This window comes from Schistocerca americana, chromosome X (genome assembly GCF_021461395.2).
Source record: "Schistocerca americana isolate TAMUIC-IGC-003095 chromosome X, iqSchAmer2.1, whole genome shotgun sequence".
Taxonomy (NCBI): domain Eukaryota; kingdom Metazoa; phylum Arthropoda; class Insecta; order Orthoptera; family Acrididae; genus Schistocerca; species Schistocerca americana.
The window spans coordinates 119,118,393-119,143,318 of NC_060130.1; the positions used below are offsets into that span (position 1 = coordinate 119,118,393).

The window sequence follows — 24,926 nt, forward strand, 5'->3', positions numbered from 1 at the left end:
GGTTAAATATTGCCAAGCCGACCTGAACGTTTAATTATCATTGACAAAACACACTTCACTATACGTTTAAGTTATTTGCTTTAGAAATTGAAAGAACCAATAGATTGCTAAACTACAACGTTAACTATCCGCCTATGAATGCACAAATGTGAAACCAGTAATAAATTCCGTCAGTCTCAGGATTGCTGTAAAAGAAAAATATTTTCGTAATTCACTGCTAATTTTATCTGCTCCCGATTTACGGGTTTGGTTAATTTTTCTTAGCGGAACAATTTTTTAAATGTGCCGCCGCTGCAAATCGTTCGGTCGTGGCACAGCCCAGCAACACCAACGATAATTGCTAAAAATGCTGAAAATTCTTTAAAGAAATATTATAGATGACATGGGCAAGCTAATTTACATTAGTAATACACAATTTTGATAAATTATAGTGTATTTAGACCACCACAATAATTCAACTTACATTACTTTGTAATTTCTTCTCTAATGGCGGCTAAAGATAGATATAGACAAAAGAAGTCTACTCATTCATAAAATGCTACGTCACAGGTTCCTCTCTCTCTCAGCTCTCGAGGAAGACGACAAAGAATGCACATTATGTATTCCTATTTATACCACTGCTGACTGTTAATGTCTCTTTGCAATCTTACAACATTACTCCCCTCTGTGGCTGTATTTTACATTTTTCTTATTGCAGATATTAACATATTTCGTGATTACATTACGAGTATAGGAATATTACAATCATAAATACATCGAGAATATTATTACAGAAAATATTACAATAATAACGAATGTCCTTTATACAAAATTAAATAATATTTTTTTTGTTAAACAATTACAGTACATACGAATTGCTTCATAGCGTACATAGTACAATTAAATGTCATTTCCTTTGATTAATAGTGTGTGTGCTGCCAGGGAATGTTACAGACTATAAGTCGTGAAAGTATTGAAGCTTTTAACGAAATAGTTTATTTATGATTATGTGGTAGAGATTGTGAATCTGATATTTTTCTTTTCAATGTTTTTGTGCACAAACTAAAATGTTTACCAAAGGCTAACTTCAGCAGCATATGCACTTTTGCCTTATTTCCCAGTGATCTCGGAAATTGCTAAATATTTTTACTGTGTCACTATGGAAAATGCATAAACCACTGCATATTTGGTGGTCCTTCCCCTTCTCGCCCACCCTTGTGACCAGCTCTGCGTATCCCTCTCCCAACTGTGTAGACTGTGTCACTTGGCAAGGGTCTGCTTTTTGTGCCCACAGATCAGGCGACACAGCAAGCACAAGGAGCCCAAGAAACAGCTGTAATTGTCTGATGCCCAAGTGCTACCACTGGACTCTTGGAAACATCAATCATAAAGTAATTTTAATATGAGTATAGTCCTGTGACGTAAGCAGGACAACTTCTGTGAAGTTTTAAAGGCAGGAAATGAGGTACTGGCAATGTAGAGCTGTGATTGTGCATTGTGAATTGTGCTTGGATTGCTCAGTTGGCAGAGCATTTTACCCTGAAGGGCAAAGGTCCCAGGTTCGAGTCTTGGTCCAGCACACAGTTTTAATGTGACAGGAAGTTTCAAGTAAACTCCTAATCAAAAGTGGACAACTGGTTATATGATACCAACTTAATTTGATAACTCAATTTTTATGGATTATTAAATGTGATAAGGAATTATTTTACATTCAGCATAGTTACTATGATATTATAATGATAATGACACTCTCAATGCAGACCCAAGCAGTTGATGCAGCTGCTCTACCCACTGCCTGCAAAAGATCTGTTAGAGTAACCAAGTCAAAAGAACTGGATAATACAATAAATATTACAGGACTTGGGAGGATCAAAAATCAGTGACAAGAAGCAGTGTCTATCATGCAGGACTGAAAGCCATAATAGAGAGAAGGCCTTTATGAACAATTTCCAAGAGACTCACTTTAAACTCTGTTACATGAGAGTATTACAAAATTACAGGGTCAACAGGATTTAAATGATAGTGGGTTGAAAGGCAGATTAGACGTGCTTATCAGTAACACATACTGCTCATCACCTCTTTCTTCAACTTTGGAAACAATGTAAGCTGCCACAGTGGTTATGCCACTAGACTCATCATCAGGAGGGGAAGTTTCAGATTTTTGTGCCACTGAGACTTCTTTCAATTTTCTGTAGTTTCTACTGTATCTACACTTTTTATTCAGTCACTACAGATACAAAAGTACATGGCAGATAATTGCACGTAGAATAATATCTAGGTTGGAGCAACTTTAACACATCTATTAATTGTTCAAGTACAGATTCCTATCACTGACAACTCAATGTACATCAGCAATGAGCTGGTCTGACTTGAGAATGTTTGCATATGGTGGAGAAGATGCAAGTGAACAAGGCCCCACTGGCAGTGCACCAATGTGTTCGTATTTGCTGGCTGGGGTGCTGGCTGTGGGCGACAGTGGCACACTTGCTTCACCCAGCTGCTGCTGGTGCCAGATATGAACACTGTGGTGGATTGCACAGCTGCACCACCACATCCCTTCCATGTTCCACGGAGCCAGTGCCACAGATGTCAGTGTATGAGAAAGAAGGACCACGCCAGCTGAATTGCTGCTGGGAGAAGGTCGGCAATGGCAAGGAAGCCACCTGATCTGCCCAGGTTACGTGACGATGATGACGACGAATATGACAGTGGTGCAGTGGCACTGGCTTCCAGTGGCTCATCAGCATCTGAAGAGGCATTGCATTTGCAGGAATTGGCTGGCAGCTGTCTCTGGCATGGCAAGGTGTACAAGTGGAAGTGGTTCGGATGATGGTAAGCTGGCCACTGTGATGACCCAGCACGTGGAGGCGCGGTGAGTCATGCAATGGCAAGAGACATAAGCAGCAATGACAGGGGTACATCTGCCTGGTGCTCTGATGAGCGGGCAGTATCTGGGCAGACACTGTCATATACTGGTTGAGGGTCCGGGGCAGGCAGCAGATCCATCTTGATGTTGTTGACGCCCACCAGCACGTCCAGGGAAGGACACTCCAAAGCACCTGGCCCGTGGAGGGGTGTAGCCTGCAGGAGGGCCCTCCAACAGTGTCTGCTGCAGCTGCCGGCAGGTTGTTGCACCACCCAGGGGATAGTTGATTCTAGTGGCAGGAGAGTGACACCTCACCAGCATCCACAGTGAACATTTGCCAGCCATATGTCTCCTGAATTGTAGCCACCCCTCATCCCAGCCATCGACTGAAGGTGTGTGCTGGATGGCCCTCAGCATATTGTGAAGGATGCAGCTGCGCCACAGACCATGGTGCAGGACAGAGCAGGTATAGCAGCATCTGTGGTTATCGGCCGTGAAGAACCTCCGCTGGGCTACGGTTGTTTTGCAGGGTAGTCCTGTAGCTGCTTTGGAACAGAGTCAGCACAGTATTGACAGGTGAGTCTGCCAAGCACTTTGCCAACTGCACCTTACATGCAAGTGCCACCACCTCACCATTTGACTGGGGGTGAAATGGTACAGATATGAGGTGAGTAATATCATTCTGAATGCAGAAATTGTGGAACAGTTCCAAGGCAAACTGTGGGCCATTATCAGAGAAAATCTTTCAATTGCAAAACTCTGTGTTAGAGTTCACACAGTAGCTCCTGTTGAGGTGGAGCATATGCAAATGACATGTGGAGAATGACAATTCAGACTTCATCCGAATTGGTACTAGGGATGAGTTTTCTATGAACCACTGCCAGCTAATTATGAAAAAGGAAAAAATTGGGGAGCAGGTCTGACTCCATAGCAGGCAGCTGTTTGGCCCAACCTTCCAACACAAAATGCCTAATGGAGCACTGGATCTTGTGGAGTGGCTTTTTCTATGTACTTTACTGAGACTGGGAGCCTATCCAATGACTGATGCACATGATCATTGATTTGGAAACACAAAACTTCCATTTTGTTGAATTCCTGGTCAGGAAGCATGATAGCACATCTGTATTGCCATGAACAGTGGGACAGTAATAAATCTGGCATAGATAAGCACTCATAAATAAAGCCCTCCACTGAAGTTTGTGTGGTCCTGTCAGGAAGCAGAAAACGGGGCCAAAAAGTGCAATAAGGGTTTATGGTTTGTGAAGAGATGCAATTTACGTCTGTAAAGGAAAATGTGGATCTTGTGGACCACATAGACAATCATCAAATGCCTTCTTTTCTGTTTGTGATTTATTGTACTGAGCAGCTGTCAGTGTCTTTGAGGCATATGCCAGAGGTTGTTCAGGTCCATCAGCATCCCTGCGAGACAAACCACCCCAAGTCTGTACTGGGACAGGTCTGTGGCAGGAACCAGCTGTTTACCCTGTGTAAAGGTCCCGAGACACGCGGAAGACATTAGCAACGACTTGACATGGGTGAATGCCTTATCACAGTCCACTGACCAAGCAAAAGGCTAACTTTTCACCTGCATGTTGTTTAAGAGATGAATGAAACCTTCGGCATTGGGGATAAATTTTGAATAGTAACTCAGATTTCCCAAAATTCCTTGGAATTCTCGCATGTTTTGCAGCTTAGTAAGGTTAGTAATAGTCACTAGGTGATGCTGCATAGGGCAAATACCATCCTTTGAAAGAAGATCCCCCACATATTCTGCTTCTGCCTGAAAAAACTTTGATTTCCACATGTTTCACTTAAGGTCTGCCTCTCGCAGTTTAGTGAAAAGAGTCTGAAGGTTGTCACGATGTTCCTGCCATGAGTAGACTGTGGTGACAGTGTTATCCAGATAGTTTGCACAACAGGGGATGTTGCATATTCACTGTTCAAAGAGTCGCTGAAAAATTGAAAAATAATGGGGGTACTCATAATGCCAAAAGGCAAGTGCGTGTAACAGTATTACCCAAACGGGGTGTCAGTAACCATAATCGGTTGGGGAGTGGAATCCGATGAAGCTATAGATATGCCTTATGCCTCTGCCAAATAACTCGTTGAAAAACATTCACCAACCACCAGTTTTGCGAGGATTTCATCAGTCCATGGAATCAGGTAAGAATCCACTACAGAGTGAGCATTAATGGTGGACTTGAAATTTCCACACAAATGAAACGCCTCTGAAATTTAGCAAATGACAGCCAATGGTATTGCCCATTAGCTAGAGGTGACTGGTTCTATGGTATCCAGATGCTGCAACCTATGAAGTTACTTAGTGACTGCCGATCTCAGAGTGAAGGGGAGAGGCTGGGCATGACAAAATTTAGACATGGCTGTCAGTTTGAGGGTGATGTGTACCTCTAAATCCTTTTCCGCCCCCAAACCTGTCGAAAACAGGACCAAACTCATGGCGCGAGGTGTCCAGTTCCTGGAACAGAATACAGACAGAAGCAGTATGCACTGCATCTTGAATTGCAACCCATAGACCATGAATATATTGAGACCAAAAATGTTCTCCAACATTGCACTGTCTGCTGCCAAAAAATGTGATCACCCTCATGATAAATTGATACTTGACATTGATCATGAACTCCACTTGAACAGGAATGGGCTGGTTTCCATAACCAACCAAACAGTGATTAGTGGAGGAGAGAGCTGGTCAGCTCAGACAATGATATCTTTCCAAGTTCACGAGGGACACAGAGGACCCTGTATCATCCTGAAAATGGAACGATTGTTGCTGAATCAACAGTGTAATGTAAATCGTGCTGGGGATGTCGAGCCATGGACTGGTGTAACAATATGCACTTCTGTGAACTCCACAAAGGAACATCCGATTGCAAACCGAATGAATTAGAGGAACAGATTGAGGGCATCAGGGAATGCTGCCAATTTCGTGCCAGTGAGCACACTGATTCAACATCCATGACATCCCCAAACTGTTCCAATGCAGCTTGTAATACTTTGAAAGCATTAGCAATAACCAAAATCTCCTCAACCGCTGGGTCTTCTAAACGCAATGCCTCCTGACTGACCTCTCTGTCCGAGACAGAATAAATGACGACATTGCAAGTCAGGGAATCAGTCTAGGAGTGTTGGTAGTGAGTACACACAAATTTACACTTTCCGCTTAGCCCATGGAGGTTGGCTACCCATGCCTGATAGTTCTGCTGGCTTCTTTTGCCTTTTGTGGAACTTCAAATGGGAAACCACAATGTGGGTTTGCTAAAGATAACAAGCACTAAGCAAGTCACGTGTTTCAGAAAATGATAATGCTGATGGGTCTTTCATTGGGGCAAGTTTTCAAAGCAAATGAAATGTTTCAGCTGCAATTCATGACAAGAGAAACAGTTTTTTCAACACTGGAGCCTCTACCTGAAATGCTGCTGCAGACATTGCATGTGTGTGTCCCAATCTTCCTTTGCTTCTTGGAATGGTGAAAAGCCGGGGTTTGAGCACATTGGTGGCAGTGGATGGGAGGGGAGGAGGGGGGGGGGGGAGGAGGAGGGCTGGTGCTCCTAGTGAATTTGTAAATAATTGAAAAAACAAGTCTAAGTGCTGCTGTCACTGCTCAATCTGTTGCTGTTGTTGATGTAGCAACTGAACCACCACTTGATCCCTTTCACTCATGAAAGACGTGCAGAATGAACTACCTTGTCACTGAAACTGCTGTATCTACACTTTTTATTGGCAGTCACTACATAGACAAAAATTACATTATCTGGTAACTGCATGCAGAATAATGAAAAGATTAGAGAAACATTAACACAACTATTAACTGTTGAAATGCAGAGTCCTATCACTGCTATGAGTCTGTGACAAGCTTCTGCAAGTCATGTTTTCATGCTACTTGGTTGCAGAGAAAGGACACCAGTTGCTCATGTGCTGTTTGTTTAGCTGGTTGTGGCTGTCCAATGGGGCTACTGCCCTGCGACCACACTTGCTCTGTCATACCAGGATTGCTGGCAGCCAATGCAGTGGGATCCTGTAGCCCTGTTCCCAGTTGATGTATTCAGGCTGCTTTAGGATTTCAATTGTCTGTCTTATTTTGTGTGTGCACATCCATGGCTGTCTTGCAAGCATTCATGCTTCCTGAAACTCGATAGCCTGCTCTTAATTGTGATAGTGCCTATCACCAAAAGTTGTGGTAACACCAATAATTTATGGAGTACCCAAAATCCACAAGAAAAGCAGTTCCCTCAAGCCTATCTTTAATGGGACTGGCTCATCAATCAAAATCCAGTTAACATCTTTGTGGAAAATTGAGACTCCTCGGACGCACAGCATCATGTGTGGATTTGACTCACTTTGTTCGACTTACACAGGGATAGAACATACAGCACACCAATACAATTGTCAACTGTGATATAAAGTCTCTCTTCATCATTGTACCAACAGAAGAGACTATTAGCATCATTCAGGAATGAGTATTACCAGGTATTCCCAAGAGGGAACAACAAAGAGTGGAAGACCGAGAACAAAGTGCTTGGATTAAGAAAAATGCAGACTTTCGCCCCTACTGTTCAATCTATACATCGAAGAAGCAATGGCAGGTGAAAAGATATCAGTGATAAGATTTGCTGATGACATTGCAGTGAACCTGGAGAAGAATTTCAGGATCTTTTGAATGGAATGAACAGTTTAATGAGTACAGAATATGGATTGAGAGTAAATCAAAGAAAGATGAAAGTAACAAGAAGTAGTAGAAATGCGAACAGTGAGAAACTAAGCATCAGAATTGGTAATCAAGAAGTAGATAAAATTACAGAATTCTGCTAGCTAGGCAGCAAAAGACGGAGCAAGGAGAACATAAAAGGCATACTACCACAACCAAAAGGGCATTCCTGGCCAAGAGAAGTCTGCTAGTATAAAAATTGGTCTTAATTTGAGGAAGAAGTCTTTGAGAATGAGAATGTACCTTTGGCGTACAGCATTGTATGGTAGTGAGTCATGGACTGTGGGGGAATCTGGAGTAGAAGAGAATCGTTTGAGATGTACAGAAGAATGTTGAAATTAGGTGGACTGATAAGGTAAGAAATGAGGTGATTCTTCACAGAATTGGCGAGGAAAGGGATATATGGAAAACACTGACAAGAAGAATGGACAGGATGATAGGACATTTGTTATGACATCGGGGAATAACTTCCATGGTACTAGAGGGAGCTGTAGAGGGAAAAAACTGTAGAGGAGGACAGAGATTGGATTACATCCAGCAAATAATTGAGGACATAGGTTGCAAGTGCCCCTCTGAGATGAAACGGTTGACACAAGAGAGGAATTCTTGGTGAGCCACATCAAACCAGTCATAAGACTAATGACTCAAAATTAAAAAAAAAAAAGAAAAAAAAAATTCCAGCCGGTTGCCTTCTTGCCCATTCCTCAGCTGTTTGTTCGTGACTGCCCTTCTGAGCCCATGGGTGCCAGGCTGCCCACAGCCGGGCACTCAATCTGGAACTGCCTAGGTTAGAGCATCAAGTTGTAAGCTAGTTAGGCCTCTAATATACTGCTCTCAATACACCACATTTTAGTTTATTGTATTTTATTTTTTCAGTAGACAGCAATCCTCAGCTTTGGTACAGCCTCATATATTTAGTGACGATGAGATGAGAGTGGCTCACATCTTAAAACAACTGTAGGGACAGAAAATTATGTATAACATTGGTTGGCATTGGACACCTAGCATTTAAGTGTTCAATGTCAGCTGACCACTTTGTTTTCCATTCTTTTAATTTTTGTTAAATATGAAATTATAGTTGAATGTAGAATACAGTGTTCAAATCTGTGATTGATGTATGTACTGAGTGATATCCATAGTTTCTCACTACTGGATATGGATGAATTCAGTTGATATTCTTGTTTAGTTCCCATTTGCTGTTGCTACTGTTTAAAAATCAAATTTGGAAACCATAGTAAAAGATTACTAAATGTGCTGAGAGTGAATATGTTGTCATAGGAAAGTGTTCGATATACAGTGCAATGATTTTTGGTATGTAATTCCTTATGTTTGTCCTTCATTTCAGGGATATGTAAAATTATAGTTAGTGTACCATGGCTTTGCTGGCCATTCATACAGTATTGAAAGGGAAAGTACAAATTTGCTCAAAATTATACTTTCCTCCTTTATAACACAGTTGTAAGTGTTCTTCAAAACCAGTTGCTTACAAATATTGGGTTGGACTATAGTCATCAATAACACAGGGTGATTTTTTTTCCATCGTGTACAATCTCTAGTGATTGATCGATGAGAGGATATGGAACAAAAAAGGTCTAATGAACTTATGTCTGGAAATGCATGGTTTCCATGCTATAGAGCATTTATTCAATCATACATTGTTACAGAGATTGTGGTCTAATACAAGCTGTACCATGCAGCCACAGTTGCAGTATGTGTTGAAAATGGTTTCAGTGTGCCTCAATGCATGTGTGTACAGTAGCACATTCTATCTCACATGTTCACATCAGCCAGGCTGCCTCTGAACAGTGTCAAAAGCAGCTTTAATATGCTGCTCCAGTGTCTCCACATGTGGAATAGGCTCTGCATACATGATACTTTTGATATAGCCCCATAACCAGAAATCACACGTGTTGAGATCCGATGAATGAGTAGGCCGTGCAACTGGACCCCTCATCTGATCCACTGGCCAGGGAAGAAAAAGTTTGAAGCACATTTTTATCTGGAAAGGAAGTTCCTTGAAAGTTCCTCGATAGATAGTGGAAGTGGTGAAAATCTGAAGTATAGTGTTTTTTGGCAGTCTAGCAGAATGCAGTGGATGTTTTCATGTAGCAGCATCACTTCATGCAGTCTTCTAGGTTGTTGTTTTTGGACTGCGTCTGCAAGACATCTAAGTTGTTGACAATAAATGTCAGCAGTGATGGTTACACCTCAGAGAAGCAATTTATAGTACACCACACCACTTCTGTTCCACCAGAAGCATAAGATTGTCTTTTGTGGATGCACACTGGTCTTTCGGCTCAACCATTCCTTTCTATTCCTTATGTTAGCATAAAGACACCATTTCTTGTCACCAATAACTATACAGCATGAGAATAGTCAGTACTGTACCCAAGCCAATTGATGATGAGCAAGCAGACGAGCACATGAGGCCACTCACTGATTTTTGTGTTTTTGACTTAGAGTATGTGGTACACAGACACCTGATTTTTGGACGTTCCTCATTGCACAATGGTGGAATGATCACAGTTCATCAAATATGCCAGTTTTAGAGGACACTGATGTGGATTAATTTGTTTAAACAATCTTCATGAAACCCCAAAGGTCTTCCTGAATTTGGAAAATCAGTAATGTCAAAATGATCCTCCTTTAAATGAGGAAACCATGCCATGCTCTGTCCAACGGCTGTATCCACATACAAGGCATAAATGTTTCTGGCTGCCTCAGCTGCTGTCACCTCTCTATTGAACTCAAACAGAAGAATATGTTGGAAATATCTGATTTGTCCACTTGGTAGTCCATTTTCTAGCATCCACACCTCTGCTCTCTATCCAGATGACAAAATGGCAATGTGTAAACTCAAATAGCAACTGTGAACTACAAATAAAAAATGACAATCAATAAATAAACCCATAGCAACTGGAATGCCCGCATGCAAAACAAAAACACTTTGATCTTATGCACCACTCTGACTCTGGTGGTTTATGTAAATCTATTGCCCATTATTAAATGTAGCTGTCTGCTATGTTTTATCCAGAGAAAATGAAAAATAAATCCTATGATGATTTGGAATCTGTCATCCTGCCTTTTCTACTCTAACTTTCTCCCTTCACCTGCTGTTGAGTGATGATTTACTCAGACAATGGTAGTTATTTAACATTAATTGTTTTTTAAATCTTAATCTTTCTTTTTATGTAGCTGGTGATATATAATGTAAGTTCTTATTGGAAGGGAATTACTAAAATTTGAGTTCCAGTTATTGGCAGAAATTTTATAAGAACATAAACAGTCACGCCAATTACCCAGGTCCTTCGAGCTTACGCATTATTAGGTCTGAACGACCTTGCTAAAGAATTACATATAATTTTCTAAAGGAATGACTACTCAGCCTAACACTTCAAGTGGGTATTGTGAGGAAAATCAATAGGACCAGTGGAATAGATCAAGACCAACAAATAAAAAAATCAAGGCCCTCTTGTTTAGTTTATGCTCAACTAGTCTCTGTAAAAATATATGATAGCTAATGTATGGAATGTCAATGACACACTTAACTGAATTTCAGCCTTGACTGCCTGAAGTGTAATCTTGAAATAGATAGGGCAAGACCAGTACAATGATGCAAGTACTAAACTTTTGAGTCAACCTGATTAAGATGTATCTGTAAAATAATGATTTTAGAAAGCTTAATGACCATTGATAGTGATTTCAGTTTAATCAATACTTGTTTGGAACACAGTTTATTAAGATCTCACCAGCCAGCTCAACTGTCAGAGCAAAGAGCCTGTGGGGATATATGGGTCACAGAATGCCAGCAAAGGCACCAGAAAACAAGTGCACTTCAAGGGGATTAACAGGTGCCAACAGTCAAACTCTGACATAAACAGCGGCATGTTACGTAAAGTATCTCACAGATTTGAAGTAGTCTAAGAGGTGACCACTTTTTAGGCCATCACTCACCCCACATGACAAATATGAGTACAGAGGTTTTTTTTTAATGGATGGTTTGGGGGGGGGGGGGGGGGGGGGAGCGAGGGGGGAGGAATCTTGAACTTGAGTGGACAACTTAAAATATACATTCTATCAGTCATACCAGAAAAACCTCAGAAATTGACACCTTAATTCTTGAAAGTAGTTCATATTAACCACAAGTACTATAAGTAATTTATTGTTTATTTATTTTGTGGTAGTTGTAATATTGGGACTGTACCTATAATAGTTCTGGAGAGTGTGAATTGAATTTTGTGATATCATTGGTACCTTTGACATATTCCATATTCAGCCAATAAGTAAACATTTTTATGTTGCCTGTGAGGTAAACCTATAAGATCATCAACATTCCATTACTGAGAGTGTAGTGACTGTTTTGGTGTTATGAAATACGGAATTATTGTTATCTAATCAGTAATGGTCCAACTTTTTCAGTCATTTTCTGAGGAGAGGGTTAGTAACAGAGTTTATGATTGACAAATTTGCAACTGATAAGCTCTGTCTGTTCGGAAATTTTGCATTAGTCAGTGTTTTAAAATGCCACGAGAAACTGACAAGAAAAATTAATCAAAGTTGTTGCTTTTTGACCAATATTTTTACATAAAAAATAATGACGTGAAAGAAAAGAGAATATGGTTTGTGTGAATGTTTGCTATGAAGAACAGATGGTGCAGACCTCCTATTCAATTGTATATACTGAATATCTTTGACTGAAAATTAGGTGACACTTCAATGAGTGCACATTCGACATCTTAGAATTGCGTAACATCTGTGGCTTTGCAGAAAGTGTGAAATTAAGATTATTGCTTTTGAAAAAATTAAATATAATCATTTTACAAGTTTTGCGTATCATCATTCCTTTTTTTTTGTTCGTATGAAATGTATTATGGTGTGAGACCTGGAAAATTTGTAAGAAACCAGCTTATAATGTATCATCAGAAGGAAGAATAGTTAAGGTAAATGAATGCGTTTGGCTAAAGAACATTTGTCATTGGAAGAGCATACTATAAATATTGATGAAGGAAATTGACAAAGTGCTAGAAACAAAAATCATAAGTTGGGTTTGAGCCATTGGACCTCTGTACACAGTTGTATTTATGGAGTAAGGGATATATGTGTATCTTTTTGTGATGCAAATGAAAAAGTCATAAATTTGTGTCTTCTGTAGTATCAAAAAATTTGTTCCACATGTTCCATAAAGTTTGGAACAGTGCAAAACTATTGAAGAAATGAAGAGAAATTGCTGAGACAGCGAGCATCTTGCTGCTCCCAAGGAAAAAATGGATCATGAAATGTGAAAAGTTCCATGAAGTGTTCCAAGATCAAACATTGCTGTGTGAGATTACTTCATCTGAGATATTTATGAACATTGTGGAAGGTGTCAAATCTTTATATGTATTCTGTTATTGATGACCAAGACTCTTTTTATTGCTTTTTTGAGTAGGGTATGTTGCAAAACCTCTGTTCCATTCATTTTGCAGTGGTGCTTTATAAATTTGCAGTGGACATGTGATATTACTTAACTGGAATTTAGTGGGGCTAGATTGAGTTGTATATTATTTTAGGTAACCCTGATGTAATTATTTCTATTTTAGGCTTCCCCACGCCTGAAATGAAGAACTTGGGTTATATATCCGAATTTTTTTGCATTGAATTAGTGTTTTAAGAGGAATGTAGTTTGTAAATTTCTATTAAATTGATGAACAACATTTAAAGTTTTGAAAATAAGACTAAACTATTTTGTCTTTTGTTGAGGTGCTGTGGCTTGGAAACACTCTTCCTTTTGTCTGAAATCTTTTATTAAAGGCCTTCTTATTGTACGCAAGCAGAGTTAACACTTGCTGTCTTAAATTGTCTTATGCCTTAATGCTTTGCGGTTATAAGATTTGGGACTGCCCTGGTTGCTTGTGCAGGGTCATGAATGCACTTTGTTGGCATGTCTTGTTTGTTACTAATTTTCAGTTTCCTTTTTTTAGGTATCTAAATAATTACTTGGACAACATATTTGCTGGTGCGTGGGAACCTCGTGAAGTTACACCACTAAAACTAAACATTCCTCTTCCACAAGATTCTGAGAGTATGTTGTTGTTTCTGTTGTTAATTTCATTTTTCCTCTTTACTAAACATTTGTGTATCCAGATTTTTTTTTTTGTTAAAATTCCTAATAGAAGCTAATCAGGAATTATGCTTTTATGTCTTTTTTTCCATTTTTCTGCTGTTGCTTGGAAATTATGTATTTGATATATCTCTGTATAAAAGTTTTGTGATTTCTTCTGTTTGGTGTGTGTGTGTGTGTGTGTGTGTGTGTGTGTGTGTGTGTGTGTGTGTGTGTGTGTGCAATGGAAAAATGATTTATAATCTACGTTTTTGGTATCAGAATTATTTACAACAATGAAGGACAGATTTTTGCTGGCATTAATGTGTCATACCACTATCAACATGCTAGTCTACACTGTTACGGTCTCTCCAAATTTTATGCTGATTACATCAAAATGTTGCCTCCAGCCTCCAGCATCTATTTGGGGCTTTTGAATCAAATGTGGAAACTTACATTTTTTCCTCACCATATAGATGAGTTTAGATTCAGCTGCTGTACTTGATTACACATGGAAAACTGTGAGGTAGTTTATTTGATGCCATAGACTGATACTCAATGTTCATAGTTGTCTCCTTATAACAATATTGGTTTTGTTTCCAGTAATGGTCAAATTGCAAGCTGTTAAAATGAACTTACTGTAATTTAATTATGTTACTGTGCTGTTTCAAAATAAATCATTATCTTCAGTTTATATAATGATTTGCAGTCTTTCTGGTAATTTATACTTTTGTCATCTGAGTACTGTACTTATCTACAGTTCTTGGGCATGGTAAAATGCAAATTTCTGAACTCTGATGTCATCTAGTGCTTCAAAGTTTTTCTTTCAACACTAGCTCTGTTTCATTATGCTACTGTGTGTGTCTAACTTTCCTATCTTCGTGAGTGTCTAACTTCCAAGCCTTCATAAACTCTCCATCTTCATAACTGTTTGACATTAGCTGTATAAAGCTGCAAATGCTATTTATTCATATTCAAAATTTTGTATGCTTTTTGCTATAACACTACTGTGGAGACTCTGTACATAATATTTGATTTAGCTGTATTGAGTGAATCAAAAGTTGCACAGTGCACCCTGTTATGTCAAAATCCATGCAGGAATTTGGAAACATGAATATTCCAGTAAGGTATGTATGAGATGGTCTGTCTTTTACAGTATGTACCAAACTTGGGTGCCATCTTGAAATTAGCCATTATTTTTTTAAATGGGAAAGGGGTTGTGTCATATATCAGATAACATCAGCATTTCCTGACAAGTTCCTTCCAGCAAACAGGTTGAAAGTAGCAGTTGTGGTTCAAAAGTTACAATACATTTTGGTTGGAATTACAAGCTGGACTGTTCTCCATAAAGGACAGTCATTTGATGTGTTCAGAATGGCATCCCTCTCAGTCAACATACATTTTAAGGTGCTCAGTTCAATCATCATGCTCTCACAGAAATATTTCTGCAGAAATGCTGGCACATGCTTCTTCAATGCAGTGCTCATGATGGTGTCTGTTTCTTATTTTCTCTGGACATGCGAGTTACTTTAAATGACTCCAAAGATAAAAGTCAAGTGGTGTGCAGTCATTGATCTGGGTGGCGATTCCACATAACCATCCAGCCAATCCAATGACCAGGAAAATAACCATCAAACTACTGATGAACAACTGCTCTGTAGTGTGATGGAGCTCCATCATGTTGAAAGTAAGAGAGATAGCTGCCATCTTCATTCAGAACTAAGTGACACACCACTTCTTGCAGCATTTCCAGGTAGTATTGCACATTTAGGTTCTGGTCACTGAAAATGGGTTCAATTACATGGGTGCCCCCTATTCCCCACTACTTTATAACCTTTACATCACCATCTACCTTGAAAGGTTCCATACAGTGTAGAGTCTGATCACTCCAGTATCTGTGGTTGTCGTGGTTGACTTCACCATTGACAAAAAAGTTTGCGTCAACACTGAACAAAATACCTTGTGCAAAAGAGAGATCTTGTTGAACTTGCCTAGGGCCCACGTGCAAAACTGCATATGTCTGTCTGGGTCAACCTGTGCTAGATGCTGGAATAGCTGAATCTTGAATGGATGCCATTGATCAGCATGAAGATTCGCATGATCAGTATTCGGCTGATTCCACATTTTACTGACAAACGTCATGTGTTGTGGTGTGGGCTCTTCACAAAGGACGCCAAAACAATTGTTGAAGTTGTCTCATCACTAGCACTTGTTGGACGAGCCACAGTTCTAGTTTCTCAGAATTTGGAAATTAAGTACCTGACAGTGTTATGTGAAACTGGAGGTCTTTCTGGGTGCTGGTTGTTAAAATCTGCTGCTCTGACGTGGAAACTCCATTCTCCAGACATCAGTTCTCTCCTCCTTGGTCAAAGCATTCTTCAGTTACCTGCAACAGAAAAAAGTATTGTAACTATTGAACCATAACTTCTACTTTAAATCTGTTTAAGGAGTGAACTTGTCAGAAAATGAACTTAGATTCAAGATGACCACTTTCAAGATGGCACCCATGTTCAGTACTTACAATAAAAGATAGACCACCTCATCCATACCTTATTGGAATATTCAGGTTTTCCCATTTGTGCATGGTTTTTGACGTAACAGGGTGTACTATGACTTTTGACTTGTCCCATTCATTTACAAATCCAAAGGACTGCAATTCCTGAGATCCTAATTTATTTATTGTCCTTTTATTATGTAGAAATTTTCTTGGTTTGCGGCCAGGATAAACCGAAATTTTACTCAATTTCTAGCTTGTCCAAAGTTTGGGTACCGAGTAACTATGGACATATCTACTGACATCAAACGAGTAAACAGAGGGCACAAGCTATAGAGCTCCAGTCCATCCTCATTTTTCTGAAATAGTCCTTATTTTTAATCAGTGGTTGTGGTATCTTCAAAATATCTTCAGGGACAGTAAACTGTCACTGATGAATATTCATCTTATACAGTGTGCCTTAAAAGAATCTAATCACCTGACCTTGTAGGAAGCATTCTTTCAGAACACTGGACAAATTTGCCTGATGTTAATTCAATTAGCTAGTGAATTCAAGGAATGTTAGCTTAGACTTCATTCTCTTCGACAATAGAGCTGTAAAAAGCCTCCTAACTCCCATAGGAATGGAGATACGGGCGAAAAACAATTATACAGCCCCTGTCCTACACGACGGGCGTGTTGTGTTGTTGTACTATTGACCTGCTTTATCAACCTGTTTTGTAGTGAGTGCATGTCTAGATGAGTGTGACTGGTGGAAGGTTGAGATGACTAGAAGAGGGAATAGACAGAGAGAGGGGGCAAAGGAGGGGAATGGGTGGAGAAGGGGGGCAGGAGGGGATGGTCAGAGAGGTGGCAGTAGGGAATGGGCAGAGAGTGGGCAGGAGGGGATGGACAGAGAGGGGGAGAGGAGGAAATGGATAGAGAGAGGAGGAGGCGGAGGAGGAGGATAGGGAGAGGGGTGGCGGAGATTGATAGAGAGAGCAGGAGGAGGAGGTGGGTAGGGAGAGGGGCAGGAGGAAATGGATAGGGAGAGGAAGAGATCAACAGAGAGAGAGGGAGGAAGAGGGGATGGACAGAGGGAGGGGGAGGAAGGAGGGATGCAGGAGGTTAGTGGAAGGTGCACAGTAGTAGAACACAGGTGGAAGAAGGGGGAGAAGGATGTGGACAGAGGTAGGAGGAGGAATATATGGTTGGAGAGAGGAGGTGGAGAAGATGGACAAAGAGAGCAGTGGAGGAGATGGAGAGAAAGAGGTAGTGGGGAGGAGATGTTGGACGGATGGAGGTGGGTGGATGAAGTGGAAAGAGAGACAGAGGAGGAAGATGTGGACACAGAGAGGGGGGAGGAGGTCATGCATACAGTATATGTGTTGAACACATACACAAGCAGAGACAGGAGGAAGATATAATTGGAGGGGATGGAAAAGAGAGGGTGAAGGAGGAGATAGAGAGACAGGGAGAGTGGGGATAAGGAGATGGACAGGTAGAGGTGGGAGGATGAGGTGCATAGAGACACAGAGGGAGGAAAAGATGGACGGGGAGAGGGGGGAGGAGGAGATGTGTGCAGTATATGTTCCAGATGCATATGTGAGCGAAGCTGTAGGCAAAAGGCTAGTACTTATTGTATAACAATGATATGATAGATTGACATAAGTATAATATTTACCACATTACCTCAAATACCAAGCCTACTGAACAAAACCACTCAACACACAGTATTTTAAGCAGATTATATAGGATAAAATGTTTTGTTTCAAAAATAGTTCTTTCTGATAAAATCTTCTCGCGTTGCCAGCCGAATAAATGCGTTGTTCTCCAGCGCCTCAGCAAGTTTCTTACTTGCCATCTTCAGGCGAAGTGTCAGGTTCATGTCTTGTCTGAATCTTTACAGTCGCTGGACCACGGGCTTCTCTGCATCCTCGGCACCTGTTGGGCCAATCAGGCGCGAGCGGAATCTGTGCGGCAGCACGTGGTGGGAGGGAGCTGTGGGCGACGGGTCCTGGCGTCTCGTCTCAGTGTGGCCTGTTTATTTCATCTGCCGCCACTGACCTGCCTCCATTGGTGAGCTCTCGTCTTATTCTTGATATTGTTGTGTTCCACGCGATGCTGAGTTGGAAGCCACTATCCCGATTGACCAGGTTATCACTGGCCCGTATCTCTACTACCTCTTTAATAGTAGAGTCCCAGAAACCTTTCACTCTACACAGTCTCTCGGTTTCTTCAATCTGAAATGTGTGTTCTTCACTGAGGCTGTGCTCTGCTACTGTGGATTTTTCTTTTTGTCCGAGGTGAACGCTTCTCAAATGCTCAGAGATGCGTTGTGTTATGCGACGCTGCATCTGTCCAATTTATTGTTTTCCACATTCACAGGAAATGCTATAGACACCTGGTGTTCTTAGACCCAAGTGGTCCTTCATTGAGCCCAGCATGTTTCTGATTTTTGCTGGAAGATGGAAGATGGATTTTATCTTGTTCTTCTCCACTATACTGCCAACCTTGGCCATGAGTGGCACTGCATATGGGAGGAACACCATACCTTTGTTGTTCTCTTCTTCCTGAAGAGCCTCCTTCTCCTCCTTCTTCTTCTTGCTCATCTTGAGAGCATGTCTAATCTGCATTTCGGTGTATCCATTCTTTGGAAGGTTTGCTTCAGGTGCTGAATCTCAGTAAGTAAACTGTCCTTGTCGCATATATCATGAGCTCTGTGGCAAGGGTAGTGAGCACGGATTTCCGTTGTGCTGGGTGATGGCAGGTGTTGGCGTTGAGGTACAGATCTGTGTGTGTTTTCTTTCGGTAGACAGAGTATTCCAGTGTACCATCCGTTTTCTTCTTTATTAGGATATCAAGGAAGGGTAGGCACCCATTTTCTTCCAATTCCATTGTGAACTTGATGTTCACGTGTATGCTGTTCAGCCCACGGCCAAGATTGACAGGATACTGGAGAAGAACAAGATAAAATCCAACTTCTATCCTCCAGCAAAAATCAAAAATATGCTGGGCTCAATGAAGGACATCTTGGGGTCTAAGAACACCGGGTGTCTATAGCATTTCCTGTGAATGTGGGAAACAATACATTGGACACACGCAGCATTGCATAACACAACGCATCTGTCAACATGTGAGAAGCAATCGCCTCGGACAAAAACAAAAATCTGTGGTAGCAGAGCACAGCCTCAGTGAAGGACATACGTTTCTGTTTGAAGAAACCAAGAGACTGTGTAGAGCGAAAGGTTTCTAGGACTCTATTGTTAAAAAGGCAGTGAAGATACGGGTCAGTGATAACATGGTTAATCGAGATAGTGGCTTCCAACTCAGCATCACATGGAACACAACATTATCTAGAATAAGACAAGAGCACACCGATGGAGGCAGGTCAGTGGCGGCAGGTGGAATAAACAGGCCGCACTGAGACGAGACGCCATGACCAGTCACTCATGGCCCCTCTCCTCCCCCCCCCCCCCCCCCCCTCCCCACACATACACACCACCACGCTCAGCTGCGCATATTCCGCTCATGCCTGATTGGCCCAACCAGTGCCGAGGTTGCACAGAAGCCCGTGGTCCAGCGGCTATAAAGATTCGGACAAGATGTGAACCCGACACTTCACCTGAAGATGGCAAGTAAGAAACTTACTGAAATGTTGCTGGAGAACAACGCATTGACTCAGCTGTCAACCCGATAAGATTTTATCATCGAGATTTGCCGAGAAAGCCTGCATTCTCATAAATAGTTCCTTTTGTTATCATAATTGTTGTGGAAAGTAGTTTTAAGGGATCATTTTGTGAATTGTAAATTTTGCTAAAATTATTTTTTTTCTTCTACAAAAATCAGTTCAGAAAGCAGTTGAGCTGCTGTCTTGTTCCCGAAAACCATTGCTGGTACTTGGCAGCCAGGTGACGTTGCCACCAGTATCTGCTGAATCAGTTCGCAAAGCTGTTGAGAGGCTGGGAGTGCCATGCTTCCTTGGTGGGATGGCACGAGGCCTACTTGGCAAAGAAAGCCCACTACAGCTCCGTCATAATCGTTCAGGAGCACTTCGCAGGGCTGACCTCATTCTTCTTGTGGGCACAGTCTGTGATTTTCGTTTGAAGTACGGTCGAGCACTGCCTCGCACAGCTAAAATCATTGCTGTCAACAGGAGCCGTGAACAACTTTATAAGGTACACTTAAACGGTGACTACATTATATGTGTCACTAGTATTTACTATGAATGCATTTTCTTATACAATATTGGTTGTTTTCCTAATTTCTCCACTAACTGACTCAAAGTAATCCTTTACTAAAAAGGTTATTACTACAGTTACCATTTGCCACTAACATTGGTTATTATGATACTGAAAATTAATTGTAACATTACATTAGGTCATTTATATGTCTGCTTATTGTTCTAGCAATACTGAATTCCCAAGGCCAGCAGTATGTTTAAACAACCCACCATACATTATCTGAATTACTCCTAGAGACTTCCCAGCAGTAGTCCTCTGCTTCTTTCAGCTAATAATCATTCATGTACTACCACCAGCATAACACTCTGTCCTTCTTGTTTGACTACCTTTTTTCTCAGAATATTATATACTAGTAATTGTCTTAATTACTTGATTGTTGTAGCCTAACTGAAATGACTGAATCACTGAGAAGTTAACATTCCCACTCATTAATGTTCATATAACTTCATAAAATAAATTTCTGTGACAGTCTTTTTCTGCTTCTTCTATTCACAAGTGACATTAACTTCTGTCTCCAGAAAGAGCTCAGTTGTCCTCAGGTTCTCCATCGTGATCAATTTTTCTTCCAATGTCCACAGAGAAACCTGTTGGCATGACCTCAGTCACAATCACTCAAATGTATGGTATAACTATTTCACCTTCAGCAACCAAATTTGAAAACAATGGGAAAGGCATAGAGGATGCCAAAAGATACACTATTAAGGCCGCTCCCCTAGTTGTCCTGTTGTCAAGTCTTCCAGGTGTGGATTTATAAGAGCATGCTGGAAAGTAATGCCTCCAAATGTTGTATGTAAAACTCTTGAAGCTTTTTAAATAAAACAAACATTATTTACATTCTACATCTGTATCCTTCATGTCTTCATATTTATATCTCAGTGTATTCACCCTGGCAATGAATGCATTTCTCCCAGTAAGAGACTAGTTTTTTGATACCGTCACTGTAGAATATTTAACATTGTTGATGGAGCCACAGTCTCACCTCTGCTTGCACCACTTTGTCATTATCAAAGTGAAGTCCTTGAAGGTGTTTTTTATGTGTAGGAAATTTATGAAAATTGGATGGGTCTTAGTCAGGACTGTATGATGGTTGATCCACAACAGTGAACCCAAGGTGTCACATTGTTGCAGATGTCGCAGCACTCGTATGTGGATTGGCAATGTCATGCTGAAGGAGAGGGTGCTCCATGCGTAGATGAACTCCTTCGATTTGAAACTTGATTTCTTATGCACTGACGTAGTTACATTACACACTGTCATGTTACTTACTACCATTTGGAGCCCTCTAGTGGCAGAGAGCTGTAAATAGGTAGACATGAAGAACAAAGACGTAAACTGTTAATAATGTTTGTTTTAAATAAAACACTTGAAGAGTTTTCACATAAAAACTTTGTACCGTAGGCATTACTTTTCATTCAGTTCTGGTGCTAATAAATCAGTATTACTGATGAACATCTCACTTAGTGCCAATGACAGATGAGGATGTATAGAAACTGCAACTGTGTAAATAGTGACATGTAATTGTGGGGTATCACACTTCTTAAACAAACATTCCATACCGGGTGACAATTAAAAAGGAAGGGAACAGGACACATAAATGAGACAACTAATGTTCATTGTGTCTCGCAGAACCCAATTTACATCCATAAAGGTGGTAAAAAGAAAGGAAGTCATTCAGTTCACTACAAAGGGAAATGCAGATAATCCACAGGAATAAGGTTAGGTTAGGTTAGTATTGTTTAACGTCCCGTCGACAACGAGGTCATTAGAGACGGAGCGCAGGCTTGGGTTAGGGAAGGATGGGGAAGGATATCGGCCGTACCCTTTCAAAGGAACCATTCCGGCATTTGCCTGAAACGATTTAGGGAAATCACGGAAAACCTAAATCAGGATGGCTGGAGACGGGATTGAACCGTCGTCCTCCCGAATGCGCGTCCAGTGTGCTAACCACTGCCAGGAATAAGGTGCAGATACTTTTAGGTGTAAGTGAGATCAGTGCACCCCTATTTCTGTGGTATTGGAGAGTTACCTGTTGCAGTGGTTAAGGCACTGGATTCTCATTTGAGTGGTGTAGGTTTGAAACATCATCTGGCCAATGTGAATGATGTTTTCCATGTTTTCCCTTAATCATTTTAGGCAAATACTGGGATGATTCCTTTGAAAAGGCAACACCCCCCCCCCCCCCTCCTCCCCAGATACCAGTGTGTGTTAAAGCACTGTTTCTGTGATGGGAAAGTGAGCCCGCCAAGGATCAAATCTATTTGGTGGGGTGATGACAAGGGGTATGTGCTGGCCAGCCTGGATGTGGTTTCTTGAGTATCAGGCTGGTATTCAAGTCCTGCCTCAGATACATAATTTGAAAACATGTCAAAAATTTTGCGCACTTTCACATGAATAACACTACTCACAGACAGTTGAGGTACATGTATTCCGTCCTGGGGAGAAGGGGGGGGGGGGGGTTATGTGGTGATGACAGGAAGGACATTTAGTCACCCCTCAAATTAGCCATGCTGACCCTGTGTCAATGTGGGACAAAAAAATTTAAATTTTCTTCTTTCCATATGTTGAAATTTCTATTTTATAAAATTTTTACTAATTATGTTAAGTTGCCTGCAGTGCATTCCTTTTATTTATGTTTATTTTGACATGCAGTTGTAGATGAATTTTAGTAGTCATCTTATTAAAAATTCTCATTTTTGCTCTTTTCTGCTTTAGCTACTTGAGATTGACCTCTAGTTGCAAAGACTGTCATAATTCTGTTACCATCCACTTGAGTGCTATTCTTAAATTTAGCGAACACATATAGTAAAAATATGTATGACTGTAGCTTTAACTTTTGACATTTTTGTGTGTATTTTGAAGTTTTTTTTTTAATTTTTTTTTTTATTTTTTTTTTTATTTTATTTTTTTTTTTTTTTATGACTGTACATAGCTGAGTAGCTGAGTGATTCCTAAGCTTTTGACATTAATTATAGGTCATCTAACAATAGCACTTTTCTTTTCCAGAATTCAGACTTATTTTGGAAACCAACATTGGCTGTATGTGGTGATGCTGGAACCTTTCTAACCGAACTCTCCCTTGTAATAGGTGGTTTTAAATGTGATCCTGAATGGCAGGAAACATTAAAAGAAGAGGATAGACTAAAGGAAATTTCCAACACAAAGGCAAGTATCTCATCATAGATATTGTGTTGTTATTGAATTGCTTATGGATTACACAAAAACAATTTATGTTTAGATGGCTGAGGAACATACAGGAGAATATGTTAATCCATTAAAGGTATTGAAAGAAGTGGAAAATATTTTACCAGAAAACTCTATTTTGGTAGTAGATGGTGGAGATTTTGTGGGCTCAGCAGCATATATTTTGCGGTGAGTGAAACTTTGTTCTTTAAGAAGATTTAAACTTTTCATTTTGTTGGAGGTATGAATTAAACAACGCCTTCAGTCACAACTTTTTCCCGTTTTATTAACTACACGATGTATTTTGGACCCTGTGGGTCCATCGTCAGGTGTAATTTCTCTTAATACATGTTTTATTTCTTCTCCTGAATGAGGTGAAATGCATATTCCACATAATCCAAGGAAAGCATTTTCAATATTTTAGTACCAGCAAACATTCTTTTCTCCGTCGTTTTAGTACATGTCACTTCATTCAGGATGTACATTTGCACACATGTTTATAAACACATCACAGATGTTTGTGTAGTTAATAAAACACGAAAAAGTTGTGACTGAAGGCATTGCTTAATTCATACCTCCAATGTTTTGAATACAGTCATGTTTTAAGCTGCAAAATATGGATAAAATTAAATTTTCATTTTGTTATTGTTACAACAATATTTCAGAAAGTATTTCCAGTTTAATATTAAAGTTTTTCTGTACTGTATTGTTATGTTATGCATTAGTAAAAGTGTTCCTCTGATAATCTGGCCTTTTTTGCATTCCAAACATACACCTGGTATCATAGAGGATGTATTAATGAGGTTCTACTGTATGGCAGCAGATGATTGGTACAAATACCTTTACTAACCGCATGACATTGCCTTCAGGGCCTGTCCTGGGCTCCTGACCATATCAGTTGGATCCTAGAAGACTGGAAAACCGTGGCCTGGTCAGATGGGTCCCCAGTTTCAGTTGCTAAGAGATGATGGTAGGGTTCAAGTGTGGTGCAGCCGTTGTCATCAAGACACTGTGCAAGCTGGCAGTGGCCCATAATGGTGTGGGGTGAGTTTACTTGGAATGAACAGGGTCCTCTGGTCCAACTGAACCAATCATTGACTGGAAATGATTATGTCTGGCTTCTTGGAGACCATTTGTAGCCATTCATGGACTTCATGTCCCAAACAATGATGGAAATTTTATGAATGACAATGCACCATGTCACTGGGCCACAATTTTTAGTGATTGGTTTGAATAGCATTCTGGACAATTTGAGCAATTGATTGGCCACCCAGGTCACCCGACATGAATCCCGTTAAATTTTTATCGGACATAATTGAGAGATCAGTTCGTGCACAAATCCTGCGCCTGTGTCACTTCCACAACTGTTAAGCCATATGGCT

General features: G+C 40.5%; 1 protein-coding gene across 1 annotated transcript in view; it reads left to right on the forward strand.

The window, feature by feature from the left end:
* The window catches only part of LOC124555513 (2-hydroxyacyl-CoA lyase 2-like), a 97,398-nt gene that overhangs the window by 49,494 nt on the left and 22,978 nt on the right, over nucleotides 1-24,926 (forward strand). Inside the window, exons 6-9 of the mRNA XM_047129459.1 lie at nucleotides 13,529-13,629; nucleotides 19,970-20,298; nucleotides 23,368-23,526; nucleotides 23,600-23,733. Coding sequence (XP_046985415.1) covers nucleotides 13,529-13,629; nucleotides 19,970-20,298; nucleotides 23,368-23,526; nucleotides 23,600-23,733 — 723 coding nt within the window. The remainder of the gene's footprint in view (nucleotides 1-13,528; nucleotides 13,630-19,969; nucleotides 20,299-23,367; nucleotides 23,527-23,599; nucleotides 23,734-24,926) is intronic.